The 23,687-nt window shown below is 41.0% G+C and overlaps 1 protein-coding gene across 7 annotated transcripts in view; it reads left to right on the forward strand.

Annotated features, from left to right (window-relative positions):
- The window catches only part of RABGAP1L (RAB GTPase activating protein 1 like), a 560,046-nt gene that overhangs the window by 490,326 nt on the left and 46,033 nt on the right, over positions 1-23,687 (forward strand). The window contains exon 1 of one of the 7 annotated variants that reach the window (XM_077824234.1): positions 11,258-11,368. The exons of the other annotated variants lie outside the window; for them this stretch is intronic. Coding sequence (XP_077680360.1) covers positions 11,258-11,368 — 111 coding nt within the window. Of the gene's footprint in view, positions 1-11,257; positions 11,369-23,687 lie in introns of those variants that run through there. 7 annotated transcript variants of the gene reach the window in all.

The raw sequence follows: 23,687 nt of genomic DNA on the forward strand, positions 1-23,687 counted from the left end.
GGTCCAGATCATATCTTACTTGAATAAAAGGCAAAATGGAGCCAGAGGTGAAAAGCTGAGGAGATGCCAACAGGACATACAAATGTTTGAAAATGCCTGGAGTCTCTTTGATCGAGTCTGAGTAAAGAAATATTTCATTATCATGGAAAGAATTGCCTCACTCAGCTGTGTAAGATGCTCCCTTCCCGCTCACATACCACTCCAAGTCCAAAGATAAGCCTGTTCTATCAAATCAAGAAAAATGTATCTTGAAAAAAATCATAGCTTTTCTAATTGTATTACATTTTTTTGAACCATCAGGTAGTTGATATAGTTTCCACATTAGGAAACTGGATCAACACAATTAAGGACTGAAACAACTTGCATACTGAACCTCAGATAAAATAAACCTTTGAGGAGAAATTGTCCTTGCTTCTGAAATATTTTTTTCTTCCAAATGTGAACTATATTCCTTTCACTATAGAGTGCAATGATGAACAGAGACGTAGTGGCAAAGGATAACTTGACTCTTAGATTAAAGTGTGGTGTTGCTGGTCATTGTGTATATAATCTAATATCTTATGCAACATGACAGAGTCTAAATAGTTTCTGAGGCAAAATGTTTAAAACTAGAATAAAATAGTCACTGAAAATTAAACAAAAAAAAACCCTCTCAAAAATCTTGTGAATTTTTTTGGAGGTAAGTTTAATATAAAAATTTCCCCTTGAAAGTTTCTCAGCATTCACTTTCTAGCCTTCACATCATTATAATCAAACTAAGGGCTCGATTGTGGAATATATGGACACAGCTCTGCCTGGAGTTGGCACAGTGCTTCTCACATTTCCAGGGATATCACAGCCACTGCATCCCCATTGCTGAGGGTGCTGTCACCTCTCCTCTGCACTGGTGAGCTCTTTTGGCTGGAGTGGAGGGAGTAATGTAATGACAGCAGCTTTGCAAGCATTGCAGAACTCTTTCACTATGGACCACATATGTGGGTATGTCTCACAACACAGTTCGCTCAAGTTAGAACTTGAATTTTGCCCTTAACCCAACTCCCATCCGCACACAAAAATCTCTAGCTTGAGTTCAGTGGCCTTTAAGCTCAAGCTAGCTAGCCTGTCAGTGGGGTGGGTTGAAGCTCAAGTGCTACTGATGCTGGGGCTAGTAATGCAGTGGGGATGCACAGCTCGTTACACCAACTCAGCAACAGCTGATGCAGTCACTTGGTGTAACTTGTTGTTTTGCAGTGTGGTCACTCTCACTCAAGCTAGGCTAGCTCAAGTGCAGAACTGGAGTGTGCTAACTCAATCTAAGGCTATGTCTACACTAGCAATCTTACAGCGGTACAGCTGTGCCGATGCAGATCGCTTGCGTAGCTGCTTTATGCCAACAGGAGAGAGCTCTCCCATCGATGACATAAAACCACCTCAATGAGCAACATAGCGCCGTGCACACTACCACTTATGTGGCAAAACTTATGTCACTCGGGGGGTGTTTTTTGCCAACGTAAGAGGTCAGGTCTACACTACCAAACGTGCAGTTAAAACAAGCTCTGTGAGTGAAAGAGTGAAAGTGAGTGCACCTTGTCCCCCAGGTCTCCCTTTTTGCTCCCTCTCCTTCCCTTGTGCACGGTATGATCTGACCATAAGAGTACGCTGCACAGGACCTCGGAGGTGTAATTCCCAGGGTGTGTGGATTTGTGCGTGCTAGCTCTGCTCGACATAGCCCCTAAACGTAGCAGTGCGGCTCCAGTGGTTGGGCGGCAGCTCCTGCTAGCCACCCGAGCATGTATGCAGTGGATCAGGCGGGACTGTGCCCATGCCACTGCGGCTGCACTGTTTTAGGTGCTAGCTCAAGCAGAGTTAGCATGTGGACATCTAACCGCGCTGTGAATTGCACCTTCCAGCTGCTTTGTGGACATGCTCTAGATGATCAAATTAAAATTGAAACCATTGCTAGGAGGCACACCACCGGTTGTGATATGAGGCATCCAAATAAATATTTCATTGTATTCTTCTTCTGTGTCCTATTCACCCTGCACAGTGTGGCAGTCTGCCAGTTAATAAGTTGTTTTGACAGTAATTTGGATAGAACCTGACAGGCAATCGCCAAATAATTATACTTAGCATTTTGTATTTTGAATGCAAATATTAACTAATTTTCACAATGAAATAGGCAGGTAATCTAACCTCCATTTTGTGGATGAGAAAACAGAATCAGAGCAGTCCAACTAGCAGAAGGCCACACAGCAAGTCAGATGCAAACTTTGGATTAGAACGAAGGACTCCTGGCCCACGGTGCCCTGCTAACTTCAAGTTTCTTCATATTTGCAAATCTCACTTTATAATGTGTTGTTTAATGTTAATATCTGTTCTCATTTGCTATTCAAATACAGTATATGACGACAGTCATTGTAATTCAAGGACAAAGGTAACAACACAGATATATGTTTATGTTTCACAGTGAATCAAGCAATTCACAGCAGACAGCACACGTGCTTTAGGTACAAGGTCACATTTTGCCTTTTATATTGAGCGCCTGCCGGTATGGTGACACATCACACACGGCTGGGCAACAGAATTCCATTTCCACGCAGCCATGGTAAGGCAAAGAGTACACAGGGTTGGCTTCTTACGCATAACATGTGGGAATGGTTTCAAACTGCAGCGCCATCCTTTCTCATAGCAAGCAATGGGTTGGGTTTCACATTTAAAAGGAGGGGCTGCGGTTTTGGGGTGGATGTGCAGCACACCCCTCCCCCCACCCCACCGCGTGGCTGTTCTCCAGGATGATCCCTTTTAGCGAAGCTCAAACAGCCCAGCATGAACAGGGTCCTTTTACTGTTCCCTTACAAAAATTCCCCTATTTCAACCAGGTGACCATGAATGATTTCACTCTCCTGAGGCTAACACAGAAGGATATAGACTGAATGTTGCTTGTATGCGACCAAAACCCAGGACCATTTGTTGCCATGCTTTGTGCTGCAATGATTCCAGAATACTTTCAGAGTACCTCCTGGAGAGCTTCATGGAGATGTCCCTGGAGGATTCCCGCTCCATCCCCAGACATGTGAACAGACTTTTCCAGTAACTGTACTGGCCATGAATGCATCCCAATTCTTCAGGGCAAATCAAACATTAAACACTCTTGCTTTTAAACCCTGTACTGTAGTTACAAATGCGCACTTACCAGAGGTGCCGTCTCCAGCTTCAGGGTCAGGGATCCCGCCTTCGGAGGGTATTGGCTCCAGGGTGATGAAAAGGTCCTGGCTGCCGGGGAGAATGGATTCACAGCTTGCCTGCTGCGCATTCTCCTCCTCCTCCTCTTCCTCATCCAAAAGATCCTCCTCCGCATTGCGTGGGACTCCCCCCTTGCAGGTGTCCACGGACAGTGGTGGGGTCCCCTCCTAGAATGCCATGCAGCTGATCATAGAAGCGGCATGTATGGGGTTCTGACCCGGAACGACCGTTTGCCTCCTTTGTCTTTTGGTAGGCTTGCCTCAGCTCCTTAACTTTCACATGGCACTGCCGTATGTCCCTGTTGTAGCCTCTCTCCAACATGCCCTGTGAGATTTTGGCAAATATACTTGTATTTCTTCTTTTTGATCGGAGTTCTGCCTGCACAGATGCTTCTCCCCATACAGCAGTGTCTCCCTTTCGGTCCATGCAGGAGCTCATTTGCGATTCTGGAGGGACTGCATGGTCACCTGTGCTGCTGAGTTTGCCACGCTGACCAAACAGCAAATGAAATTCAAAAGTTCCCGGGGTTTTTCCTGTCTACCTGCCTAGTGCATTGGAGTTCAAAGTGCTGTCCAGAGCGGTCACAATGGAGCACTGTGGGATAGCTCCCAGAGGCCAGTACCGTCTATTTGTGCCCGCACGACCTCAAATTCAACCCAGCAAGGTTGATTTTAGTTCTACTCCCCTCGCCAGGGAGGAGTACAGAAGTTGATTTTAAGAGTCCTTTAAGTCGACAGAACGGGGTTAGTTGTGTGGACGCATTCATTTTAAAATCTACCTAACACGGCTAAATTCGACCTAACTCTGTAGTATAGACCAGGCCTTAGGCTCCTTTGAAAATCCCACCCAAAACGTAGGTGGAGGGTGCGGGAAAGGACTGTTATACACAAACACAGCGTTCAGGACAATGGTTTGCATAGACGATTTTTTTTTTTAAAAAATCTCTATATACATTATCTAGAGACAGAAGGACATGAAGTGAGTAATTCACCATTGATTTCTTGAGAAAGCTGAAGCGGGGAGAGGAAAGTAAGGAAATAACTGCTAGTGCCTTAGGCCATGTCTACACTAGAGACCTTACAGCAGAATAGTTGTACTGATGCAGCTGCACCGCTGTAAGATCACTTGTGTAGCGGCTCTATAATGACGCAAGAGAGCTTTCCCATCGATATAATTAAACCATCCCCAGCGAGCTCTCCCACCAACCTAGCGCTGTCCTCACTGGTGCTTATGTCGGTGTAACTTATGTCGCCCGGGGGTGGTTTTTTGCACCCCTGAGCGACATAAATTATACTAACACAAGCGGTAGTATAGGCACTGAGTTTCTAATCTGCCAGGGGGTGCTTCCCCCAGGCCTCGCCCCCACTCCACCCCTTCCCCCAATGCCCCACCCCACCCTGCTCTTCTTACCTCTTCCCTGCCTCTTCCTGCCCCCACCCTGCCTCTTCCCGCCCAGTTCCGTCCCTCCCCTGAGTGCGCGGCACCCTCGCTCCTCCCCCCTCTCTCCCACTGCCTCCTGATGCCGTGAAACAGCTGATCTGTGGCAGGCAGGAGGCGCTGGGACGGAGGGGGAGGCGCTGATCCGTGAGGCCGCAGGTGGGTGGGAGGGGCTGGGGGAAGGAGGAGGTTCTGATGGGGGGCTTCCAGTGGGTGCTCAGCACCCACCATCTTTTTCCCATGGGTGCTGCAGCCCCAGAGCAGCCATGGAGTTGGTGCCTATGGGTGGTAGTGTAGACATAGCTTTAGAAAGAAAATGAAATATAGGAAAGAAATGTAAAATATTTAAATTTTAAAATCTGGATTTAATTCAGTAAGAAATGAGAGAGCCATAATTTAAAAGGCTGGATGGAGCTGAATGTTGCTGGGTGTCAATATGTAGTTTAGAACAGTGGTTCTCAACCAGGGGTACGTGTACCCCTGCGGGTACTAAGAGGTCTTCCAGGGAGTACTCAACTCATCTAGATCAGTGTTTCTCAACCTGGGGGTTGCAGCCCCCAGAAGGGTCACGGGACAGGTTTAGGGGGGTCACAAGTGCAGGGCCAGCATTAGGGGTGGCAAGCAAGGCAGCTGCCAGGGGTTCCATGCCACAGGGGACCTGGCAAAGCTAAGTTACCTGCTTCAGCCCTGCCACCTGGGACTCAGGCTTCAGACAAGACTCACAAGTGAAAAACAGACTCTCATATTACACTGAAATGTAAGTACAATATTTATATTTCAATCAATTTATTTTATAATTATATGGTAAAAATGAGAAAGTCAGCAATTTGTCAGTAATAGTGTGCTGTGACACTTTTGTATTTTTATGTCTCAGTTTTGTAAGCAAGTAGTTTTTAAGTGAGGTGAAACTTGAAGTAGGCAAGACAAATCAGATTCCTGAAAGGAGTACAGTTGAGAGAGGTTGAGAACCACTGGGTTAGAATCACAGCTACAGACGTTATCACCTGTTTAAAGTCCACACAGGTTTTAAAAATCAAATGGGGTGGATTTGGTTTTGCCAGGTTCACGTCCTGCAGGTTTACTTGAAGCTTCAGCAAAACGCAAAACCTGAAATTCCACATAAAGTTGAGATGAACCTTTTTACACCCTGTTTAGAAAGGAGTGGCCTTCAAAATCACTTTATTGCCTGTGTCTTGGGGCAGCCACAGCTGGCCTGCTCTCCTTCCCTTTTGCATTTGGGGTGTGTATGCCGAGGGAGGTAATAGGTCTGCTGTTGTGCACAGCCAAGGAAAGAGCATCTGGGAGGTGGGTCTCAGACAGATCTTTACTCATCAATAACTACAGTGGGAACCTGGGTCAGTGTTAGCTTTCTGTGTGGCATACAGATGATTTGCAAAGGATGGAGGAAGGAAAGGAGGAGTTCAGGTTTTGCAAATTTGCTTCCTTATAATCTATAGAGAAGGCCTGAACAATTTTAAAGCTTTTTTTTTTTTAACTTTAAAATAGGAGTAGAACAAAGTAAGGGAAACAAATCTCATCTCCCCTTCCTTCACCCATGCATGCAGTAAATAATTCAAACACAGCCAGAGCACAGTCATAAAATAAAAAAGAAGCAAAAGTTTTGACCTTTCCTCTATAACTTGCTACAGATTTATATTGAGGGGGAGAGAATTCCAGAGTCACCGGCTTGCTGGAAAAGGCTGTACCTCAGCAATTCCAGTCCTGCTAACCTCTGCTACCACCAGAAGAATAACAGTAACTCTCTAAAGTATATTGGTTTGCTGGCTTAAATCTGTAAGACTGAGTGCACAATTTTGCCTGCACCCAAGTTACAAGGAAGGCAATACACTTGCAAAAGTCAAGGATTTGCATGCATACATATCTTACTGCATGTACAACCCTGATTTGTACACATGTGGGCGGGATTTTTGCAGGCACAACCCAGGTGCACACACACGCATTTTTTAAAATGTAGGCCATGTTATCTGACACTTAAAAGTAAAACCATGAAAAGCTTTAGCCCAGCAATAGGCATTTGGTTCAGCATACACCACTGCTATGAAGTTACATGACACTCTCCATTAATATCACTTTATACTTAATGTTTGTGTAAAAACAGAAAATCCACAAAAAGAAAAGGAGTACTTGTGGCACCTTAGAGACTAACAAATTTATTTGAGCATAAGCTTTCATGAGCATCCAATGAAGTGAGCTGTAGCTCACGAACGCTTATGCTCAAATAAATTTGTAAATCTCTGAGGTGCCACAAGTACTCCTTTTCTTTTTGCAGGTACAGACTAACACGGTTGCTACTCTGAAACCTGTCAGAAAATCCACAGGGGTTCCTAATTAATTATGTTTCTCTTAAAATTTGAACTAGTTCATAATTAGAATATGAGCCTTTACTATGATTGTTTCCAGCCAGTTACTTATGTAATGGTTAATATTCCTTCTCAAAGGTATATCTACATAGGACTGTATTGATTATTGCTTATCTTGAGGTAGGTAACACATAAATCAAGGCTGGTCTGGCATTCCCCAGGCTACAAAAGTGTGATTTACCCTAGGAATCAGCCTAATGAAGAGGGTGGGATTAAACTCTTTCTGGAGTGCAGCAGTGTTTTCTGGGATTGCCCAGGTTTGATCAGCCATTTTACAGTCCTGAGGGGTTTTTTGGTGATATTTAGCTCTGTGGGAGAGTAATATTACTCCCTATGCAAATTAAGAGCTAGAATTTTCTTTTTCTTTATTTTATTTTTTTTTTTTTTGTCCACTCCTCTGGCTTCTTAATTGCCAGTAATCCTCTTGGGGTAAGGAGGAGGGTAGACCTTTAATGTGGGATAAACAAGCTTTCTGTTCTAATCAGCTGTTTTCCACTTTAATGGCTGCATTTGAAACAGATCTTACCTCTCATTACATGGTGCAGAAGTTATGAAAGGGGTATGATAGTACCATTGTTCATCCTGTATTGGTTGAAAAACTATGCAAAAATCTCTTAAACGCTGCCAGGTAGCACCTCAAGTGCTATGCAAACAGGTTTGAATGTAATTGTCTGAAGTCTGTTATGTTAATGAATCCAACTTGGAGTAACTGAAGGAAACTCCAAACTCTGCTTCATAAAAGGAGTGGCGGCAGTGAATGCTTAGCAAGAATCTGGAGAGGGCCCTTACTCAGCATATCTAACTCTTTTCAGTGAGGGTCGAGCCATGTTGGTCCTAGGATATTAGAGAGACAAGGTGGGTGGTGAAATAGACAAGCTTTCTAGCTGCACTCTCTTTCACGTCTGTTCCAACAACAGAAGTTACCTCACTTACTCATTTCAGTCATTCAGGCGAAAGGTCCCTTGTCATATGGAATAAGACATTGCTGGAGGTAGGGTGGGAGGGAATCTTCTCCGGTGAGTAAGCAGAATTTTGCTGCATAAAGGTAAATGTTATGCAAAATTCAGTAATATTCCATTCGTATTTTCTTTTCATCCAAATATGTAAAATCCCAGCATATGTGATTCTGGTCAGTTATATTAGCTAGTGTAATCTTGTGCTGCTGTCCTAACCATCTGTTGGCTGGCTAAGATTGCCCTTCTGCCTCCCCATGACCAACTGGTTGAAATACAAATGACACAGGAAAACTGCTTTACCACTTCCTTGATGACTGCTGCTGCAGTACCTGTGTGGTGTTATGCAAAGCAGCAGCATTTGTTACAAAGGATGAGGAGTAACGTGAGGCAGCTCTGGTCTGCACATAGATTTTACATCATGTGTCTGATATGTTATTCATCAAAGGAGTGCTTAAAAATCTTTGTTGCTGAGGGGCTCAGTATTCAAGTTCAGAAAACACGTGGGCAGACTTGAAGAGATTGTGAGCTGTTTCTGTAAAAAAGGCATATCCCCTCTTCCCAATTTCAGTGAAATGATACTCTGGGCCATGTCTTGATAGGCAGACAGGTTGTGTTTTTAATTGTGTTAGCTCAATCGGGTTATCTTAACAGGACTGAAAAGCGCTGTTAAAATGCAGGTGCTGGCCATGTTGCAGCTTAGGCTCTTTCTGGGCTACAACCCAGTCAGGCAACACAACTTGCCTGCATTCTAACAGGACTTTTCAGTCACATCAGGCTAACTCAGCTAAGCTCACATGATTGAAAAAATACCCTTTTAAGTCAGTGAACTGTTCTGCTGTAAAATGAGAGTAAAATCTGCCCCATAATCTCTGACCAGCAAAAAGTTGACTAGAAGGATTTAATGATCTGAGCTGGGTATTATTTTGCATATCTGCATTCTCTACCCCCCACCCTTGTTGTAGAATTAAGTTGTGCTCTCACTATCGCAGGAATGCTGCTTGTTGTTCTGTGTGCTCGCTCCCTTGGTACACACATGACTGTTCAAATGTAATTTCAGTCCCTGTTTGCAGCCTCTGTACAGCTGCCAGCAAGGAGTGTGGAATTATGGGAAGTTTCTTTCTTCACCTCCTACAACAGGTGTCTTTGTTAGCACACCTCATATACAGATACTGTCCGCACACACTGAGTCACCATGACTGAGAGAAATGTGAATGCAGGAAGAACTGCTTTCAGTGTCAGCAAGTGTTGCTACAAGAAAAACCTGAAGCCATGAAGCAGAAGAGAACATACATGAAGAAGTTCCCAGTACAAGTTACAGCTCTTCTGAAAATATAAGAAGATTTTAGAATACAAGGTATGATCTATCTGCTGGACTCCTTGATAAACAAATTGTTTACTGGATATCACTCTAACTTTTGAATCTGAATTACCTCTCCTGAGGGAAACAAGTAAAAGAAATATTATAAGACAGCCTCTTTTAAGCAAAGGAGAAATATATAGCACAAAAGCTGCATTGCAGATAAATTTCAAGTGAAAATATTTGTCTTTCTCCTGCAAGGGTTCAAGATGATCAGAAACTGTCTTAATCTCAAGGATTTCACCTCAAGTGCCTCATTTTTGTTTGCCATAAGCCTATTAGAACACTCTTCTGTTTCCTAGCAATAACGTGTAATTTTTTTCCTCCTCTATTTAAGCAAAAGAGATGTTGGTTTTTAATCCTGAACACTACAGCTGTTGCTCAAGTTTCCTATTCAAATGCAAATAACACGTGGTGCTATTTAAATACGCATGTAATCTTTGAAAGATACTTCAGGAAAAACAGGAAAAAGAGAAGAGCAACGTTGATCTTATCCTGTTTATTCTGGAAAGCAAGCGTGTGACAATATGCGACTGGTAATTTGGACTGGAAATCTCTGTAAGGTTTGCAGTGTCCAGCATTCACTCTGATTTGAGGAAAAACACCCAACTGAATCCATTTATATTACTTGCACAGATTGGAGTTTTCGTCGCTGGAACAAAATGCTACCAGAGGGGGTAAAAAATGTAATAGATGGGGCTAAATAGAAGCAGAGACAATATAATTTTACTCTGTGTTCATTTGGCAATGATTACTTTTCCTAGTAAAACTGTGCGTAAGGGCGTTTTTCTCAGAGGGTATGTTTTGTTTATTTCTTTAAATCAATTTATACTTTTCTGTAGAACTATATTTTCATTTATAATTTGATAACTTTCAATTTCTTTTATCATTTTCCAAATTATTTTTTTCTTTGTCATATGGATGTTTAAACAAACGATTTGACAAGACTGATTCTCCAGGAAGCAACCAACAGGGCTACCGTACACTGTCTGTCTGAGACCCTGTCACTTTTGTAATTAAAAGTTACAGAAGTCCTGAATATTTCATGCTAAGGACAATCAAGCCTGGGAAAAATAATGTGGATTTCTATTGGTTTTCTTTTGCCTGAAATATTTCCTTTTTAGAGTATAGATAGTTTAGATAAAAGATTATTGATTTTTTCATCATATTCTTCCCTTTTTGAGGTGACTGTTTTACTCTCTGGGTTACAAAAGGAAACTAACATCTGTTAAATCTCTACCATAGCTGGTACTCTTGCTTGTAATTTGATATTGTTGCTGTAGCAGCCCTACTTGTGCTTTAATTTTCGTACAGGTTTTCCAAAAAACCCTAAGTGACACAAATGACAACCTAAAACTGCAGAAGAAAGTGACTGCTTTTTCAAGTATTTCTGAGGATAGCTTTATAAACTTGTGAAAAATTCCATGGAGGGCATACGAGAGGTCATTTATACACTCCTTTTCTTTGAATCTGCAGAATAAGCATAAAGCAAGAATTCAGTAGAAAACCAAACTCCCCCAACAAGAAGAATCATCTGCCTGTGGATAAATATTGGATTTAAAGAGTGAATCATTACAAAGAACTTTGGGATGAACAGAGGGAATTAAATAGTTTCCTAGGATTTGTGAAAACTTCAGTAAATTACTTTTCTACTTTCTCTGAGAATGTGAGCAGGCATTTATAATACAAATTTTCTGTAAAGATAAGAGACTCCCCCTTCCCACCTCAAGAGACAAACTACATACAGGAGCTGCTTTGGTTGGTTGGGGTTTTTCTTGTGACACTCCACCCACTCTAGCTTCTTCAGGTGGGTGTGGGCGACCATCACCCACAAAGAACTCAGATAAGGTTCATTGTTGGATAGTGAACCTGCTGCTGCTAACAGCTGGGAGCTTGCTGACAAAATGATGGAAGAAATCTCCATAGTGGTGGCCTACAATTCCCATATTTTTAGCCAGCTATATGATGAAGATTTTCTGGCCAGTCTGGTGGCAATCAGCAAACCCAAATCTGTGGTAGGTGTTGCTGTTGTGATTGTGAACTGTTGTTCACAGGTTGTTGATCCTTTGACTGTAACATGTGATGGTTATACTCCTACAGGAGAGGAGCCCTTTCATTGAAAGCAATAACAGTTCTTCTAAAAAATTATATAAATCTCTCTACAGTTTGTCTATATGTACTGAGAAATAGCAGATATAATAATAATAATAATGATAATAGTAATTTAATTTGCAGTAATAATTTAAACTGTTCATATTGAGTTAATGTCTTTTTGAGACTGAGGTGAAAAGAGGAGGAATTGCTCGGTAAAAAAGCTAGTTTTGTGGTGTGTATAATAATTTTTTTGTGTAATTTTGATTTGAACTTTTATGGTTCTCAAGTGTTTTGAGCTCTCTGAAAGAAGTAAAAATGAGACTGGAACTAATTACAAAGTATTTTTCTCCTAAAAACAGAGCAAGTGCTAAATAACCTCAACACTTCAAGGGCTTAGCATGTCAGTTAAAGACTCAAGGCCAGATTCTCAGCTAGTGTAAATCAACATAGTTCCTGTGGATCTGAGCTGTGAATTTGGCCCACATGATGGTTCATAGACTTCACACTCATTTTATAGGAGTTGTTATATATCCTATTTTAAAATCAGCATAAGCATCTATGCAAACTTTTTAGTTAAAATACAGCACCAAATTACTGTTCTAAAGCATTTTAGAGACGTGTATGTACACTATACGCATCGTATAGTCATGATCCTGCATTGGGATCTGTTAATGCAGACTCCTGTGAATATGTGGGATACCACTGAAGTTAACAGCTTTGTCTTCAATACAAAAAAAAAAGCGAGATAACTCATCCATTAGCTATCCTGCTGTAAAATCTTAATCCAGACAAGGTACAGGTTGTTTTTACTGTGCTGTAATTAGGTGAACTCAACTGCTGATTGGAGGTATAGGGCTGACCTCACCTAGCTATGTCAAAGTAAAAGCTCCCTGCACCTTGTCTCGTCTAGGATTTTCAAAGAGTGCCTGAAGTTGGGCTCCCAATTCCACATTTTTTAGGATCAGTTTCTGTGAATGGCTTCATGCAAGGGTCTGCCGTGACTGAGTCGTTGGTGAGATTGAGGGTTTGCAAATTACAAGCCTGATTTTTCAGAGGTGTTGAGCTTAACTTTTTATTGACAGATGCAGATGCTAAGCATCACTAAACATCAGATTTCTTATCTAGGAGCCTATGTTTAGACACCCTGTTTGCGATTTTTGGTCTCTGTGGGTATACTATCTGTGTAAATAACTATCAGAAGGAAAGAATTTATTTAGGTAACAGTGCTTGGATTCCTCCATATGTGGCAGATCTATAATCTTCACAAGAGGAAAAATATGCCCTCTCCATGTATTTTAAAAATACATTAAATTCATGACTACTTTACCTTCCCCTCATTACCTGTGGAAATTGCCGTTTATGTGCACCTGACCTCTCTTCATTACACCTGATTAGCACTCCAGAGCTAAGCCAGTTTCCTTTGATTTTGTCCAATCACATTCATTCTGGTGCCATTTTTCTTCCTTGCACTTAGGTCTTGTCTAGACTAAGATTTAAGATATGTTGAAACATTAGGGTGACCAGATACCCGATTTTATAGGGACAGTTCAGATATTCAGGTCTTTGTCTTATATAGGCACCTATTACCCCCCACCCTCTGTCCTGATTTTTCACACTTGCTGTCTGGTCACCCTAGCTCAATGGCTCTCAACCATTCCAGACTACTGTACCCCTTTCAGGAGTCTGAGTTCTCTTGTGTACCCCAAGTTTCACCTCACTTAAAAAGTACTTGCTTACAAAATCAGACATAAAAATACAAAAGTGTCACAGCACGCTATTACTGAAAAATTGCTTACTTTCTCATTTTTACCATATGATTATAAAATAAATCAATTGGAATATAAATAGTGTACTTACATTTTGGTGTATAGCATATAGAGAGTATAAACTAGTCATTGTCTGTCTGAAATTTTAGTTTGTACGGACTTCATGAGGGGTTTTTATGTAGCCTGTTGTAAAACTAGATATATATCTAGATGAATTGATGTACCTTCTGGAAGACATCTGTGTACCCCGAGGGGTACATGTACCCCTGGTTGAGAGCCACTGCCCTAGCTAACATGTTTGAAAAGTCTACTGTCGACAAGACAGTGCATTCTTTAACATGTGCTAAACTTGGTTGAGTAAAAGCCAAAGCACCTCCTGAGCTTTCACGCGACCAGCTTAGTAAATGTTACAGGCTGTGTGACTTGTCTACACCAAGCTTTTACAATGTGTTAGCTAACATGTTCTAACTGCACACCATTAAATCTTAGGTTTCAGAGTAGCAGCCGTGTTAGTCTGTATTCCCAAAAAGAAAAGGAGTACTTGTGGCACCTTAGAGACTAACCAATTTATTTGAGCATAAGCTTTCGTGAGCTACAGCTCACTTCATCGGATGCATTCCAATGAGGTGAGCTGTAGCTCACGAAAGCTTATGCTCAAATAAATTTGTTAGTCTCTAAGGTGCCACAAGTACTCCTTTTCTTTTTTCATTAAATCTTAGTCTAGACAAAGCCCTCTTCCCTCTCTTAGGCAACTGCCATAACAGCAACTTCTTCCTGACCAAGAACACAGAATAAGATCTTTCTCTAAGACAGCTAGCACTGCTGTAAATTGGCTAGCAGAAGCACTGTTCGAGCAGTTGGTTATCATGCGCATAGCTATAGTTGAGTTCTCAAACTCTGTCATGCTCTTGAGTTTCACCAGCCCAGAACCAAGAATATTGTCCTGAGTGTCTCCCATGCTCAATTGCTTCCATGCTACTAGGCTATTTCTCACGGATCATTTGGATAAAATTTTCATGGTAAGAAACACTGCATCTGAGCCTAAGCCTATAGTTTAATTACTTGGGAAGTTCTGCTTACATGGATCTAGAAATTGCATCCATGGTTTGTACAAATTCAGAGAAGTGCAGAGACAACAACACGTTGTGCATAGTTTAGTCTGGATTTTCTACATTTGTTCCCCTGGTCAGATGTGAGTCACTAGTGCTGAGTGGTTAAAGGAGGAATTGGTGTCAGAAATTCTCAGTTACAGCCTTAATTGATTCTACCACGTTCTCTCTCTGTGTGATGAAATAACATTGTGGTCACTTTTTTTTTGCTCATCTGTGAAATGGAAATAGTACCTCACAGTGTATTGCGATCTTTGGATGAAATACACTGTGGGAGGACAAAGTATTATTATCACTATATTATTTATTTTAACATCACAGAATATATGTGCTTATCAAGGCGTACAGGGTTTGGTTCTGAAGCACAAGTTGCTGCATGTGTTTCAGCACACTGGCCAAATCCTTGGCAAAGATGAAAACCTACAGCTTTTAGTGGAGGGACTGAAAAATGCACACACTTGACACTTCTGAAGTTGGTTAACTTTTAGTCATGTCAGGCTCCATTTTGATACTATAAGGCAAATACAGTCCATCGTGATTTCAATCAGCCTTAAAATACATTTAACTGTCTCATACTGGACTGAACAGCATATGATTTTTGGATGAAATTAAATAGCAAATCCTGTTGAGTCTGCTTTGGTCACTTGTACCAGATAGCCCCACGAGATGGGTATGCTATATTGAATGAGATTCTGCAGAAGTAGTTTGTAGGGATTTGACTTTGGAAATGGTTACAGGTTTGTGTGCTTTCTTTTAAACGGTAAGTTAGTTTAGAAGCAATGTTAAGTTCTTCCACTGTCAGACATAACAATTTACCTGTGGAGTTAATTGTACCCCTCCGTGGGAATAAGGTTCCCCTTACAGTTTCCTCTGCTTCTTCCTCTTTAATGCCAGGCTTTGCCTTTCCACAGAAATGACCAGGTGTTCTGGCTCAGACTGCTGCTTGCCCACCCCCCCCATAGCCTATCCCCAGGTGCAGATCCCTGGACTTCTCGTGAGCTCTCTGCAGGGAAAAGGAAGAGTGCTGCTGTGAAGGTGGTTTATCCCTCATTCCATGTTGGGAGGGGGAAGGTCTATGGAGGGAGAAATCCCAAAGTTACAAACTAACATAAGAACGGCCATACTGGGTCAGACCAAAGGTCCATCCAGCCCAGTATCCTATCTACCGACAGTGGTCAATGCCAGGTGGCCCAGAGGGAGTGAACCTAACAGGTAACGATCAAGTGATCTCTCTCCTGCCATCCATCTCCACCCTCTGACAAACAGAAGCTAGGGACACCATTCCTTACCCATCCTGGCTAATAGTCATTAATGGACTTAACCTCCATGAATTTATCCAGTTCTCTTTTAAACCCCCTGTTATAGTCCTAGCCTTCACAACCTCCTTGGGCAAGGAGTTCCGCAGGTTGACTGTGGGCTATGTGAAGAAGAACTTCCTTTTATTTGTTTTAAACCTGTTGCCCATTAATTTCTTTTGGTGGCCCCTAGTTCTTATATTATGGGAACAAGTACATAATTTTTCCTTATTCACTTCTCCACACCACTCATGATTTTATATACCTCTATTGTATCCCCCCTTAGATTTCTCTTTTTCAAGCTGAAAAGTCCTAGCCTCTTTTAATCTCTCCTCATATGGGACCCGTTCCAAACCCCTAATCATTTTAGTTGCCCTTTTCTGAACCTTTTCTAATGCCAGTATATCTTTTTTTGAGTTGAGGAGACCACATCTGTACGCAGTATTCAAGATGTGGGAGTACCATGGATTTATGTAAGGGCAATACGATATTCTCCGTCTTATTCTCTATCCCTTTTTAAATGATTCCTAACATCCCGTTTGCTTTTTTGACTGCCGCTGCACGCTGCGTGGATTTCTTCAGAGAACTATCCACGATGACTCCAAGATCTTTTTCCTGATTAGTTGTAGCTAAATTAGCCCCCATCATATTGTATGTATAGTTGGGGTTATTTTTTTCCAATGTGCATTACTTTACATTTATCCACATTAAATTTCATTTGCCATTTGTTGCCCAATCACTTAGTTTTGTGAGATCTTTTTGAAGTTCTTCACAGTCTGCTTTGGTCTTAACCTGATGTGATTTATCTGAACTCCAGTGCCCCACAATTTTCAGCACCCCAAAGCTTCCAGCAAAGGTTTGTTCTGTGACTTCCTTCCCCTTTCCAGTCTCACTTTTGGGTTGGGGTAAAGTACATCAGAGTATGAGTTTCTAGTGTTGGCATCTTGCATGACTTTATCACAAGACTAGTGATACTTGGTGATTTTCTTAATGCTCCAGCTTCTGGATTCATGCAATTACATGAGAATTTCAGCTTTTTTTTTTTTTAAAGGCAGTTGCTAGCCCTCCCAGAGAAAACTGGCAGAGAAAAGCTTGAAAACATGAACTCTAAAGGCTCCAGCATTGGAAAGCAAATAAAAAGATTCCAAAATATATTATTTTTTAAAATCTCATGCTATTTTAAGACAATCTCATGATTTTGTGGGCCTGAGTCATGATTTTTTAATGTGGGGGGTTGGCAGAACTAGTTTCATCATAATTCCTCTCGTCCAATAAGTCCTACCATAAGTGTGTGACACACAGGAGTACTAGTAAGACAGTCAGCTGACATGGGTCAGGGTCACAAAAGGTTAATGCTAAGTAAATATAATAAACACAGACTTTTGCTATCGGTCCCAGTGCCAAGATGTACAGGAGGGAATCAGCCTAGACTTTGAGTTGCCAAATTAGCATAAAACTATAGGGCCACAGGCTGTTGCTTATGTCTAAGGCCAGTCTTAACTTTCTGGTGCTGTTGAGTTCTAATCACTGTAACAGTAAAGACCTTGCATGAGCCCTCAGCAAGAGGGGAAACCACTTCCCCCACTACCCTTCAGTTTCAGCTGTTTCCCAGCTCACACTCATTTCAGCTGCCGTTTCCACAGGAAATGGAGCAACTTTTCTTTTGCCTCAGAAAAATACAAGTGAGTTAATTGGGATCACAGCACTTACCATATAAAGAAATCTCTCTAAGGCATTGGCAAGTCTTACTTCGTGTTTGTACAGCACCTAGCACACTGAGGTCCAGCCATAGGTTCTGGAACCAGAGGTGTTGGGGGTGCTGCTGCACCCCCTGGCTTGAAGTGGTTTCCGTTATATACAAGTTTGGTTCAATGGATCTCAGGAACCCCACTATAAAAATTGTTCCAGCGTCCCTGGGCCCAGCTCCTAATTGGGTCCTTTGGGCAGTCCCACAATACAAATAATAAATAATTGAATACGCAAAGTGCCAAATATGTGGAAGATTTCAGATAAGGTCGTCTTAAATTACATTCCAAAACCATCATTTTGAGAGCAATACTTCTGTATGTTTTTCATGCTGAAAGTTTATCATATATTGTAAATAACATAATTTACTACACTGCAGTTACATAGCTAACATTATTACGATGTAGTAAATTAAAAAGAGGTTTATGATTTTCCACCTGTGTAGTCACATTTGTGCAAAGTGGGTGTAAAATGCTATCGTTAAGATGTAGTAGTGTGTTACATCTGTTTTGCACTGGTGTAAATACCTGTGGAAGGTGCAAGGCAATGGAGAATCAGTTTCATAGATTGCTAAATAAAAAGATACGAGGAAAAGAGCAAAATATTTTGAGCAAACAGTAAGCATAAGGCCAGAATGCATCTCTTCCTGTTAATTCAGTGTCATTAAAGGGGAAAGATGACTATTTGAAACTACCGTGCACTTAATATTCTGAACTTGACAGAAGCAAATCAAAGTTGGTCACTGTGCAGTTTGTACCAGAACTGAGTGGTTTTACTCTAGGGAATTTTAATTCTCAGGTTAGCTGCAGAAAACTTGTATCAAAGAGGTTTAACTGGTATAATCCGATGTAATCCAGAGTTCAGGTAAATTCCATTGGAAAGTTTAGTTGTATTTTCATTTAACTGCCTGTTCTATTGTTTTGCACCTCTTTTGGGGGAACTTGGATTCATTTCATAGAACTCATTCGTTGTTAGCCACTAGCCAACACCATCATAATGGTTTTCATGGACACTATCTCCAAGCAAACAATACAGCATGAAAGGCTATTTTTAAAATACATGCTGCAAATGCTCTTTTTGACTCTCGGGCTTTTTCTACCCAGAGTGTGTAAGAATAGTGTTGCTGTGGCATTATAGGACTCAGCTTTTTCTGCCCGTATATTTTGTATGTGCAGCAACCTAAGTAAAACTGATTTCTGAATAAATCACATAGAATGAAAATTTACACTAATCAGGTGATAGCCAACATTTTGGGGTACCTACTGCAAATCAAGTTCTGAGCACAGCCACACCAATTCAGGTGTTAGCCTGTTACAGATGGGGTGAATATACATCCCAGTTAAATGGCTGTCCTGGTATTGAGACCTGTTTTGTTGAAATTGGGACTTTCATTCTGGATTTAGTGAAGCCCCATAAATATCTAGTCATCTGTGTTGACCTGCCTCCTATACGTACAGCTGTTGTGTTGTGGGCCTTAGGTCATTTGTAAAGTTGCCCTGCAAAGGACAAACATTGACTGTGCCCTTTTTATCTTCTTTCATTCCTTCTCGTCCCACCCATCACTAGGGTGACCAGATATCCCGATTTTATAGGATGTTGGTGGCTTTTTCTTATATAGGCTCCTATTACTCCCTATCCTGATTTTTCACACTTGGTCACCCTACCCATCGCCAAAAAAAAAGGAGCTTTTCCCAGGCTTTTTTTAAATATTAGCAGTTTCCAGAGTTTTATCTCCCCTGTGGCGGTGGTGGTTGTTTTCTGGAGGCCTTCTAGGAGGTCTAGAAAAATGGAGTGGGAGTTCTTTGTTCTCAGTCTGAAGGGGAAGGTTATTGAAATTTTTAGAGAGCTTTTCTCCTACGTGCTTTTCGTGAGCTTGTGTTAAATTGGTGTTTTTAAAAAAAGAAAGAATTTAAAACATTCTGTTTCTCTCTCCCCACGTCGCCCAGTCACTCAGAATTTAATCTTCTGACTTCTGTGATTTCACACACCAGTCACCCTTCCTCTGGTTCTTAAACACACCCTATGACAAACCTCACCCAATTTCTTTAACTGCCAAGACTCTTCTCCAGAGTCCAAACTCCTCGACCCAGTCTGACCTTTCCATCTACCAAATACTTCCCTGTCACCATCTCCTGTGATGGTCTCCAACAAACCACATAGGCTGTGTCTACACTTTGGAATTTTCCTAGTAATTCCACTAGTACTGACACCTGTTTGGGGATGAGGCCTTGTGTGGACAAGGCTTCAGTGGCTTCCCTGTTAGTTAAGGATTGATTGATGTACATTAGGGCTCCCACAGTTCATACTGGGATTTTGTTTATTTTAAGGCCTTGTCTGCACACTAAAGTTGCACTCCTTTAACTTAAAGTGGTATAGTCCCCCTAGTGTGGACACAGTTATACAGTACTGGTATAAATCCTGTACGAAAAGACTGAAATCGTTACACTGGTCCAAAAACTGTGTAGACCTGGCCTTAAATACTCCAGTGTAGACAAAGCCTAAAAGAAGCAAACAGGTCTCATGTTTTCTTTGTTCTCTATTTTCTCTTTCTCAGTTATCTACTCCTGGAGAGGCCACAGTGATGTGTGAGATAGATACTTCAGCTGACAGATTATGTTAAACATTCACAAATATATTCACAGGTTACTTGCACCCTCTGAATCCACCTATGACAATGGAGTCCTTGTATTTATTTGTTGGATAGATTACAGGGGAATAATTAATCTATCCACTGCAGGCTGGTTAGATAATTTGGTTTGCGGTATGCAGTCAGGCCTGGTAAGGTGCTAATGTTGTATTTACATACAGCATTTTACTTTCATTGTGATGCCAGAGTTCTTAAGCATGTAACCATGATGACACATCACTTTTCCCTTAACAGCATCACAAAGAATGTCAACTGCACAGAGAGGACCTGTGAAATTTAGATCCTTTTGTTATGTACAGAGGCCTCAAGCCTAAAATGAATTCTACCACCCACCAAACCCATTGACTTCAGTGGGGTTCTCTGAGTGTAGGGGTGTGCCCATATGGAGCTAATACAAGGATTGGGGCCAAAGTCACTGGATGCTATAGACAGACTTCAGTTTAGTTGTTCAGTAGCTTACCTTTTTATTTCAGTCTCTGAAAGTGAAAATATTTTCTATTACGATTTCTTTAGCTTTTATTTATTTTTTCAATTGAGTAACTGTTGCTCATGAAAGGTACTGTACTGACAGCCTTGGGGATTAAACAGTCTAAACACAATTCCTTTCCCCTCTCAAATTAATCATATTTAGATTCTTTTCTGATTTCCATTTATCTAGAGAAACTGGTATAGCATACCCAGTGGCAGTGCAGATCATCCCATGTGCACTGCCGGTACCTCAACCCTGATGTGAAGGTTTCTAAGGGCCAGAGGGGGAGTTCATTCTCCAGCAACCATTCAGTTCTTCACCTCTCTCCTGGGACTGACAACAAGGAAATAATTGTGATGCAGACATCTGTCTCGTAAAACTTCCAGAAATGTTTGCATATGCATGTATATTTAATGCCAATCATGGAACTGGTAAATAGTGAATAAGCATATGTTTTCCATAATACTCATGTACATGTAGGTGGTAAATATCATGATAGTTGCCAGTGTATATTTTGCTTTCACCACTGACTCACCTGTGATCTCTGTGGTAAAGTGGACCTAGATTCTCTCTGGCCCTATGTTTTATGGCTCTGAGAGGCTAAATTCTGTAGCAGGGTGGAAATTCTGAGGCATATTTAAGTAAATGAATAAAACCTACTGAATTAAATATGGAAGGGAATAATCAGTATATCAGTCTTGATTTTTTTACATAAAATTTGATTTATTTTACGCTGCCCAAAACTTCAATGTTTAAAGCAGATTTTTGCTGTTATGTATTCTTAAAACACTGTACAAGCTGTCAGTGGTGAAGCAATTGCTTTTGTCAGCTGGGTACAGGACAGTTGGGACTTTTAGTACCTGGAAAGGCACAGGCGTCTACTTAGCTTTTGGGCATCCAAGAAGTTGAGCCTTTTGGCAGTGGGGTAGAAATGCATCTCCTTTTGCCCTCTTCCTCATTGGAAGTAACCTGACATTACAGGGAGGAACTTGACTTCCTCGTTCCCCATCACAGCAGTAACTTACCCCCCTCCCTCCTGCCTTGATATATACCACTGCCTGCAGTATCTATGGATAAGCACATTAGCTTGCTGATTTTGATGTTTCTATTAAATGCTCTGCAGTGAAATAGCCATTAACATTGAGAATGAAATATCCACCATTAGTTTTCAGAGTCAACATCTTATTTAGATGAGTGGGGTCATTCACACTTCATAGATTTATAGAGTTTGAGGCCATCAGATGGGACCATTAGCTCATGTAGTCTGACCTCCTGAATATCACAGGCCATTAAATTTCATCCTGTTATACCTGTATTGAGCCCAGTAATTTGTATTTGGTTAAGTCATATCTTTCAAAAAGGCATCCAGTCTTGGTTTTGATGACATCAAGAGATGGAGATTCCATCACTTCCCTTCTTAGTTTGTTTAAGTGGTTAATCACCCTCACTGTTAAAATGTTTATGCCCAATTTCTAATTTGTATTCGTCTGACTTCAGTTACCAGTCGTTGGTTGTCTGTTAATGCATTTCTCCACTAGAGTAAAGAACCCTTTAATACCTGGTATTTTTGCCCTGTGAGGGTATTTATACACTGCTAATAAACCACCTCTCAGTCTTCTTTTCCATAAGCTCAACAGACTGAGCTCTGCAAGTCCCTCACTCTAAAGGCATTTTCTCCAGCACTCAAATAATTTTTAAGCTTCTTTTCTGAACCCTCTCAAATTTTTCGATATCCTTTAAAAATTTTAGACATTAGAACTTTATGCAGTATTCCAGTATCATTCTCATTGATGCTATAGACGGAGGTAAATTCATCTTCCTACTCCCTTGTTTATACATCCAAGGATTGCATTAGCCTTTTTGCCACAGCATCACACTGGGAGCTCATGTTGAGTTTCTTGTCCACCATGACCCCTAATCCTTTTCAGAGTCACTGCTTTCCAGAATACAATCCCCCTCTCTGTCAGTGTGGCCGGCCTGCATTCCTTGTTCCCAGAAGTATATCTTTGCATTTGGCTACATTAAAATTTTGTTTAAATGGGCCCAGCTTACCAAGTAGTCCAGATCACTCTGTATGCCTGCCCTATCCTCATCGTTATTTACCTTTCCGTCAATTTTTGTGTCATCTGCAAATTTTATCAGCAGTGATTTTATATTTACTCCCATGTCATTGATGAAAGTATTAAATAGCATCAGGTCTAGTACCGATCCTGGCGGAAACCCACTAGACATCCCAACTCGCTGATGATGACTCCCTATCAACAACTCCTTTTTTAGGTTTGTCAGTTAGCCAGTTCTTAATCAGTGTATCTCATGCTTTATTAATATTGTATAGTGTTAATTTTTAATCAAAATGTAATGTGGTACAAAGTCAAAGTACTCTTGGCCTATCTAAGGCCGTGATCAAATGTCTTGATGTTTTTGGTCTTTTGGCCTCGAGATGAAAACCTTGTCTGTGTCTCTTAGACCTTGAAGTGAAAAAATTATCTAAGTTATATCTGAGCAGTTACCTTTATCAACCAAACTTGTAACCTCCTCAAAGTATGAAATCAGGTTTGTTTGACAAAACCTATTTTCCATAATACTGCATTGGCTGCCATTAATTATATTACTGTCCTTTAATTTTTTATCAGTTGAATCCTATGTCAGCTTTTGCATTATTTTGCCAAGGATTGATATCTGGCTAACTTTCCTATAGTTACCTGGGTCATCCCACTTGCCCTTTATGAATCTCGGCACAAGATTAGTACTCTTCTAGTCTTCTGGAATGTCCAAGATGTATTAAAAAGGAACACCAGTGAGAGAGATCTCCTCAGCCAAGTCTTATAGAACTCTTGGGTTCAAATTATCCAGGCCTTCTGATTTAAAAATGTTTATCCCTTGTAGATATTGTTTAACGTCCTCTTTCATTAGTAGTGGACTGGAAAGTACTTCATCATTATCTTGTGATATGAGTACATCATCCTACTTATTTTCAAATATGGAACAGAAATATTTACTGAATATTTCTGCCTTTTCTATGTCATTAATAAAAATTTTACAATCTCCATCAATTACTGGGCCTTGCTAAGAAATCTTCTGCTCCTAATAAACTTTAAAAACTCCTTCGTATTGTCCTTAGCTCTGCTAGCCTGTATTTTTCCTTGATATCGTTAGCTTCCCTTATCAATTTTCTACACTTAATAACTTCCAATTTATATTGATGGCC

The sequence above is a fragment of the Eretmochelys imbricata genome, chromosome 8 (assembly GCF_965152235.1).
Source record: "Eretmochelys imbricata isolate rEreImb1 chromosome 8, rEreImb1.hap1, whole genome shotgun sequence".
Classification (NCBI taxonomy): domain Eukaryota; kingdom Metazoa; phylum Chordata; order Testudines; family Cheloniidae; genus Eretmochelys; species Eretmochelys imbricata.